At 41.8% G+C, this 8,633-nt stretch overlaps 1 protein-coding gene across 9 annotated transcripts in view; it reads right to left on the bottom strand.

The window, feature by feature from the left end:
* The window catches only part of LOC128691776 (A-kinase anchor protein 9), a gene marked incomplete at its 5' end in the record, with an annotated part of 128,610 nt that overhangs the window by 29,441 nt on the left and 90,536 nt on the right, over positions 1-8,633 (bottom strand). For all 9 annotated transcript variants that reach the window (XR_011394112.1, XM_070100978.1, XM_070100976.1 and 6 more), the window contains 3 exon segments: positions 2,110-2,281; positions 2,609-2,679; positions 8,528-8,633. The exon segment at positions 8,528-8,633 is cut by the window's right edge and continues 111 nt beyond it. Coding sequence is in view for 8 of the 9 variants with exons in the window: in XM_070100978.1 (XP_069957079.1) it covers positions 2,110-2,281; positions 2,609-2,679; positions 8,528-8,633 (349 nt within the window).

The raw sequence follows: 8,633 nt of genomic DNA on the forward strand, positions 1-8,633 counted from the left end.
TTCCAACCCTACAGCAATAAGGGTTAGAATTCCTATAGAAATGAAGAAAGAGATCATTGATAAGTATGAAAGTGGAGTGCGTATCACCGACCTGGTCAGGTTGTACAAGAAACCCAAATCAACCATCTCTTCTATTGTGGCCAAGAAAACGGCAATCAAGGAAGCTGTTCTTGCCAAAGGTTTAACTGTGTTTTCGAAACAAAGATCGCAAGTGATGGAAGATGTTGAGAGACTCTTATTGGTGTGGATAAATGAAAAACAGCTAGCAGGAGATAGCGTCTCTCAAGCGATCATATGTGAAAAGGCTAGGAAGTTGCATGAGGATTTAATTAAAAAAATGCCTGCAACTAGTGATGATGTGAGTGAATTTAAGGCCAGCAAAGGTTGGTTTGAGAGATTTAAGAAGTGTAGTGGCATCCATAGTGTGATAAGGCAAGGTGAGGCTGCCAGTTCGGACCACAAAGCGGCTGAAAAATATGTGCAGGAATTCAAGGAGTACATAGAAACTGAAGGACTGAAACCTGAACAAGTGTTTAATTGTGATGAAACAGGCCTGTTCTGGAAGAAAATGCCAAGCAGGACCTACATTACTCAGGAGGAAAAGGCACTCCCAGGACATAAGCCTATGAAAGACAGGCTTACTTTGATGTGTGCCAATGCTAGTGGTGATTGCAAAGTTAAGCCTTTATTAGTGTATCACTCTGAAACTCCCAGAGCGTTCAGGCAAAAGAATGTCCTCAAGGATAATTTGTGTGTGCTGTGGAGATCAAACAGTAAGGCATGGGTCACTAGGGACTTTTTCTATAACTGGTTACACCATGCATTTGCCCCCAATGTCAAAGATTACCTAACTGAAAAGAAATTAGAACTTAAGTGCCTCCTGGTGTTAGACAATGCCCCTGGTCATCCTACAGACGTGGCAGAGCGACTTTATGGGGACATGAGCTTCATTAAGGTGAAGTTTTTGCCTCCTAATACCACTCCTCTCCTGCAGCCCATGGACCAGCAGGTCATTTCCAACTTCAAGAAACTGTACACAAAAGCTCTGTTTCAAAAGTGCTTTGAAGTGACCACAGACACTCGATTGACTCTAAAAGAGTTTTGGAAGGATCACTTTAATATCCTCAATTGTGTAAACCTTATAGGTAAGGCTTGGGAGGGAGTGACTAAGAGAACCTTGAACTCTGCTTGGAAGAAACTGTGGCCAGAATGTGTAGACAAAAGGGATTTTGAAGGGTTTGAGGCTAACCCTGAGAGGAGTATACCAGTTGAGGAATCAATTGTGGCATTGGGGAAGTCCTTGGGGTTGGAGGTTAGTGGGGATGATGTGGAAGAGTTGGTGGAGGAGGACAATGAAGAACTAACCACTGATGAGCTGATAGATCAACTTCAAGAGCAAGAGGCCAGACCTGCGGAAACTGGTTCAAAGGAGGGGAGAGAGAAATTGAAGGAATTGCCTACTTCAAAGATTAAGGAAATGTGTGCAAAATGGCTTGAAGTGCAAACCTTTTTTGATGAAAATCACCCTCACACAGCTATTGCAAGCCGTGCTGGTGACTGTTACAATGACAATGTTGTGAACCACTTTAGACAAATCATAAAGGAACGAGAGGTACAGGCCACTATGGACAGATATGTTGTGCGAAAGAAGTCCAGTGACTCTGAAGCTGGTCCTAGTGGCATTAAAAGAAGAAGGGAAGTAACCCCAGAAAAGGACTTGCCTCCTCAAGTCTTAATGGAAGGGGATTCCCCTTCTAAACACTAACACTCTCTCTCCCCTCCTCCCATCCCATCAATCATCACCAGATCTTCAATAAAAGTAAGTGTCATGTAATTGTGCATGCCTTTTTCAGTTTGTGTGTACTAAAATTAACATTTTTTTGTGGTAAAAAAAATTTTTTTTCATACTTTTGGGTGTCTTGCACGGATTAATTTTATTTCCATTATTTCTTATGGGGAAAATTCATTCACATAGCGAACATTTCGCATAACAGCCAGCCCTCTTGCACGGATTAAGGTCGCTATGCGGGGGTCCACTGTATAAATAATACGTAAGTGACAAAATCTTGCAACACTGCACATACTGCATATAAAATCTTTATTACTAACATGTCTGTTGACTTCTATTACATAGATCTGCTATTTGAAGATGTTCTTGCAACTCCTTCTGAATTTGCTCCTTTTCCAAGTTTGCCTCGCGCAAAGCTGACTCATAGAAACGCTGCTGTCGAGCAACTGCCTCTTCCTTGTCCTTGCCGAGCTTTACTGACAAATCACTCACCTAAAAATACAATATTCACTGCTAGTATCACACCTACAGACTCTAATTACAAACATAAATTTTGAGTATAGTATAGTGCTACATAAATTCAACTAAAAGAATGTATTTTTTCTTTACCACCTCAGCCATTTCCTGCAGGAAACAATTACTATCACATATTCAAATTGTATACTATTAGGACAGCAGTCAAAAAAAAAAAACCTTGTCTGAACGTAAGCCAGTAATTTGAATAAATGCTTTAGAAAACCAACAGGTTGATAAATGAGACTTGTGCAGCAAGAATAAAGATACCCAATATGACAGTAAAATTAACCTAAGAAGACTAACCTGAGCTGCCATTCGTTCCTCATAGTCACTACACAACTGCTTTTCTCGAAGTATCTGTTCCTCTTTCAAGTCTGAAAAAAAAAAAATAGTATGAAATTTATGATGATCACGATCATGCTCACTGCTAGTGAAAAAATATTAAGATATGGACAAATATACAAAAATTGATGGTGCAAGTGTTGAAGCCATAGTAGAACATCATCACATACTGTGCAAACAAATAATGGCAGCAACAGCCGCATGTTTACACTCTTATCTATCACTGATTTAACTAGTCCACACGCTGTTACAAAATGTGTGGGTACTTGATGTTTTTAATTAGTTAAGTGGTATATCGCATAGATACCAGTGTATATATGTACAGTACTCTATATACATTTATTTTTAATATTTATTAGGTACACTTACATTCTCTGTTTACATTTCAAAATATGAAACAAGCCAATAATTATAGCAACTGAAATACAAGTAAACAAGAAAAATATTATGTAAAAATGTATGTACTTATAAGCCACTGGAAATAATAAGATTCATACCTCACTTACAACAAGCTAATTTAATTTAATTTAATTTCTTCCTTAACCCTTTGACTGTCGCCGTGGTATATATACGTCAAAGGAGATAAGGTGTTTGACATATCTATACTCTTCCCAAGTGATGCTCTAACACAGATGGAAGTGTCATTGAAGATCAATTTCATGATTTCGAGGAGTTTGAGACCAAAAGCAATGGAGGAGGAGGAGGAGGAAGAAGAGGAGGAAGGAGGGAGGGAGGAAGGAAGGAAGGAAGGAAGGAAGGAAGGAAGGAAGGAAGGAAGGTAGGAAGGAAGGAGGGAGGAAGGAGGAAGGAAGGAAGGAAGGAAGGAAGGAAGGAGAAGAAGAAGAAGAAGAAGAAGAAGAAGAAGAAGAAGAAGAAGAAGAAGAAGAAGAAGAAGAAGAAGAAGAAGAAGAAGAAGAAGAAGAAGAAGAAGAAGAAGAAGAAGAGGAGGAGGAGGAGGAAGAATAGGAAGAATAGGAAGAATAGGAATAATAATAATAATAATAATACCTAATAATAATAATATGTTCCCTTGAGGCATGAAAACAGTTCACCCCATGACAGTGACAAGATAAGGGGAGATAACATCTGATAAGAGCTGACCTTTGATGAGTGTGAACGAGGGTGGAGGGAGGGGGGCAGCTGTCCATCTGTCAAGAGCCAGGAGAAGAGGGAGGAGGAGGAGGAGAAGAGGAGGAGGAGGAGGAGGAGGAGGAGGAGGAGGAGGAGGAGGAGAGGAGGAGGAGGAGGAGGAGGAGGAGGGAGGAGGAGGAGGAGGAGGAGGAGGAGGAGGAGGAGGAGGAGGAGGAGGGGAGGAGGAGGAGGAGGAGGAGGGGGAAGGAGGGCAGGAGGAGGAGGAGGAGGAGGAGGAGGAGGAGGAGGAGGAGGAGGAGGAGGGAGGAGGAGGAGGAGGAGGAGGAGGAGGAGGAGGAGGAGGGGAGGAGGAGGAGGAGCAGGAGGAGGAGGAGGAGGAGGAGGAGGAGGAGGAGGAGGAGGAGGCGGAGGAGGAGGAGGAGCAGGCGCAGGCGGAGGAGGAGGAGGAGCAGGAGGAGGAGGGGAAGGAGGAGGAGGAGGAGGCGGAGGAGGAGGAGGAGGAGGAGGAGGAGGAGGAGGAGGAGGAGGAGGAGGAGGAGGAGGAGGAGGAGGAGGAGGAGGAGGAGGAGGAGGAGGAGGAGGAGGAGGAGGAGGAGGAGGAGGAGGAGGAGGAGGAGGAGGAGGAGGAGGAGGAGGAGGAGGAGGAGGGGAGGAGGAGGAGGAGGAGGAGGAGGAGGAGGAGGAGGAGGAGGAGGAGGAGGAGGAGGAGGAGGAGGAGGAGGAGGAGGAGGAGGAGGAGGAGGAGGAGGAGGAGGAGGAGGAGGAGGAGGAGGAGGAGGAGGAGGAGGAGGAGGAGGAGGAGGAGGAGGAGGAGGAGGAGGAGGAGGAGGAGGAGGAGGAGGAGGAGGAGACAAGGAGCATGAACAAACATTTGTCTGTCTGTCTATTTGTCTGTCTGCCAAGCTCCCTGTCTATCCGTCTAGCTCTGTCTCAGAGAGCCACAAGACTGTGTCATCATCACGTTTATCACATCTTCAAGCAGAGTATAGTACTTGTCTGGATTTTTTGGGTTATCCTAGGTAATTTACACTATGTATACTTGTATTTATGTGTACCTGTGAGACAGATAGACAGACAGAGAGAAAGAGACAGACAGATTGAAAGAGATAGAATGAGGGAGAAAGATAATTAGATAGAATGGAGGGGAAGCAGCATCCAACCCCATTGTTTTGACAGGTGGGAGGGGGAGTGAGTAATGAGACAATATGTCATTTTGACAGCTGCGGACTCCTGACTCATAACAATTATAAGCCACACACTCCCACCCAAGACAAGCTTGCTGAATGGTGATAATAGCAGTTTTATGAAAGTATCTAGTGACTATATGTGTATATATATTATAGAAACCAGAAGCAAGAAGGGAAGGCAGGAATGAAGGAAGGTCTAGATGAAAGGAAGGAAAAAAGTAAGGAAGGACAGATGAAGGAATGTAGGAAGAGAGGTGGAATGCCCTCCAGGTAGCCTCCAGGTAGGAAAGGAATGAAGGAAATTAGGAAGGAAGGAATGATGACACACGACCATTTACCTAGGATAACTACATAACACAACTGCCTGCTAATACTTTGAAGAAAACTGCTCAGACGAGGTATTTTGTCTTTGCACATAAAAAAAAACTTCCACAAAAATGCACACACACTGATTTTATGTGTGAGGAGTGTAAAACACCATTGTGTATGACACCATGTTTTATGTGTGAGTGTAAAACACCACTGTGTATGACACCATGTTCTATGTGTGAGGAGTGTAAAACACCACTGTGTATGACACCATGTTTTATGTGTGAGGAGTGTAAAACACTGTGTATGACACCATGTTTTATGTGTGAGGAGTGTAAAACACCACTGTGTATGACACCATGTTTTATGTGTGAGAGTGTAAAACACCACTGTGTATGATACCATGTTTTATGTGTGAGGAGTGTAAAACACCATTGTGTATGACACCATGTTTTGTGTGTGTGAGTGTAAAACACCACTGTGTATGACACCATGTTTTATGAGTGAGGAGTGTAAAACACCACTGTGTATGACACCATGTTCCAAAGAGTTCCACAAGCTGCAGAACTTCTAGGAGTATGTTCAGTGACTGTATATTGGTATATATATTATAGAACAATAGTAATAAAAAATTTTTTGTATTGTTTGTTTTTGTAAACAAGTTTTGTAAACAATATATTGATAATTATGTTTGTGTGCTTATTGTGTTGTATACAACGAGTGTATATATGTACATTGCACCTTACTTTGGTCTCACAGGCCACATAAGTTATGTGAAAAAATAAAATAGTGAAAAAAAAACAACAAACCTTCAAATACAAGTAAACTAAAGTTTACTGGGTGAGCGGCAGCCGCCGCTGTTGCCATACGCGGCTCATTTTCTGCAAACTTCATGCCTCTATATCTGGGTAAGTACTGATGGCAAATTTTTTTTGGGGGGACTAAAACAATCAGAAAAATAATCTTAACATTTTCATAAGAAAAATAATTTTTTTTTTTTCGAATATTTTGCGACACCAGGAGACACTTCAGGATTGGGCCTTTCGACAGTCAAATGGTTAAAGATACAGTGTAAATTTGAATGCTATCGTCAAAGTTCACAATATTTAAAATATGTTTAACCCCAAATTAATTTGTAATTACAGTGGAACCTCAGTTTTCGTCAGATTCGTTCCAGAAAGTCTGACGAAAACTGAAGCAATATTTCTCATAAGAAATAATGTAAATCCTATTAATCCGTTCTAGACACCCAAAAGTACAGTTGACCCTCGCCTAACGAACGCATCGCATAATGTTAAATCCGCCTAGCGATACATTTTAACGCAAAAATTTTGCCTTGGCTAGCGCTAAAAAACTCACCCAATGCGATTCGTTCCGTTCGAGAAGCTTCCACGTGTGGCCTGAGCGTGCCTCACTTGTCCCGTGGGTGCAAGTGTTTACAAGCCAGCCACCGCGGTCGCATCCAAACATACAATCGGAACATTTCATATTATCACAGCGTTTTTAGTGATTGCACTTGCAAAATAAGTCACCATGGGCCCCAAGAAAGCTTCTAGTGCCAACCCTGTGATAAAAAGGGTGAGAATTAGTATGAGAATTAAGAAAGATTTTGAAGGGTTTGGGGCTAACCCTGAGATGCCTATGCCAGTTGTGGAATCCATTGTGCCTACTTCAAAGATTAAGGAAATGTGTGCAAAGTGGGTTGAACTGCAAACCTTTATGGATGAAAATCACCCTAACATGGCTATTGCAAGCTGTGCTGGTGACTATTACAATGACAATGTTATAGCCCATTTTAGACAAATCTTAAAGGAACGGGAGGTACAGAGCTCTATGGACAGATATGTTGTGCGACAGAGGTCCAGTGACTCTCAAGCTGGTCCTAGTGGCATTAAAAGAAGAAGGGAAGTAACCCCGGAAAAGGACTTGACACCTCAAGTCTTAATGGAAGGGGATTCCCCTTCTAAACATTAACACCATCCACACTCTCCCCTCCTCCCATCCCATCAATCATCACCAGATCTTCAATAAAGGTAAGTGTCATGTAACTGTACATATCTTCTTCAGTTTGTGTGTATTAAGATTAATATTTCATGTGGTAAATTTTTTTTTTTTCATACTTTGGGGTGTCAGGAACGGATTAATTTGATTTCCATTATTTCTTATGGAGAAAATTAATTCGGCTAACGATAATTTCGCCTAACATGGAGCTCTCAGGAATGGATTAATATCGTTAGGCGAGGGTCCACTGTATTAACAAAAATACATTTTATAGAGAATAACTATAGTTTTACATACAGAAAAAAATGAGAAAAAAATATGAAGGACTAATGAAATGGATAAATGAACATTTAATATCACTTTTACCTTCATATAAGACTCTTGCTGGCATATAGAAGACATGAAGAGGGGAGAGGGAGGAGGAGAAGTTATTGGTTGGAAGGGGAATCCCCCTCCATAAGAACTTCAGGTACCAAGTCCCTATCCAGAGTTACTTCCCTTCTTTGTCTTTTACTGGCACTGGACCCCTGTTGCACAAAAAATCTGTCCAGAGAGGTCTGTTTCTAGCGTCTCTAAGATTTGCCTAAAATAGGACAAGGCATTGTCAATGAACATGTTGCAGACATAACTTGCAACAGCTTTGTTAGAGTGATATTTCTCCACAAAACTTTGCTATGAGTTCTTTCTTGAATTCTATCGTGTTTCTCGCTTTCTTTATCAAAGGACTGGCACTCGAAACTTTCTTTGGCCCCCATGGTAGCTTATTTAGGAGTTGCGCTCGATAAACAAGCACAAAAAAATTGGATTATTACAAAATGTTTTGAAAGAAAGGGCAGGGTAATGTTTACTTGACAAGAAACAAAGCCAGACTGACTCAGAACAGGTGGGATGCTTTGTGTGGGAGAGGGCAGGCGGACACGTTTGGTACGGCGGACCGACAAAATTTTGATGAAAAAAAGTCGTCGAAAACCGAATTCAATGAAAACCAGGGCAAATGACAACTGAGGTTCCACTGTATATCAGATTTCAATACAACCTGTTAAAATAATGCTTCTGTAGAAAATTAGAAGCATGAGCTTATAAACAAACCCCATATCTCATACAAAATATGAATTATACATACAATAAATAACCTGCACATAGGGAAGAGAAGTTTATAACAACATTTTAGTGTGACATGGACCACTTACAAGTCACACTAACATGCAAAGGTGAGGGAGCCAGTATATATAGGAGAGGGGAACAGGGATGGGACAGAGAGAAGACAGAAGTGGAATGGTGGTAGAGGTACCTGAAATCTCCTTCTGGTACTGTTGTTCTAGCTGTGTAATCTCTCTATTGGAGTGAGACAATCTCTCGTGCATCTCTGAGTGCACCAGATCCACCTGTGTAGACAG

The sequence above is a fragment of the Cherax quadricarinatus genome, chromosome 75 (assembly GCF_038502225.1).
Source record: "Cherax quadricarinatus isolate ZL_2023a chromosome 75, ASM3850222v1, whole genome shotgun sequence".
In the NCBI taxonomy this organism is placed as follows: Eukaryota; Metazoa; Arthropoda; class Malacostraca; order Decapoda; family Parastacidae; genus Cherax; species Cherax quadricarinatus.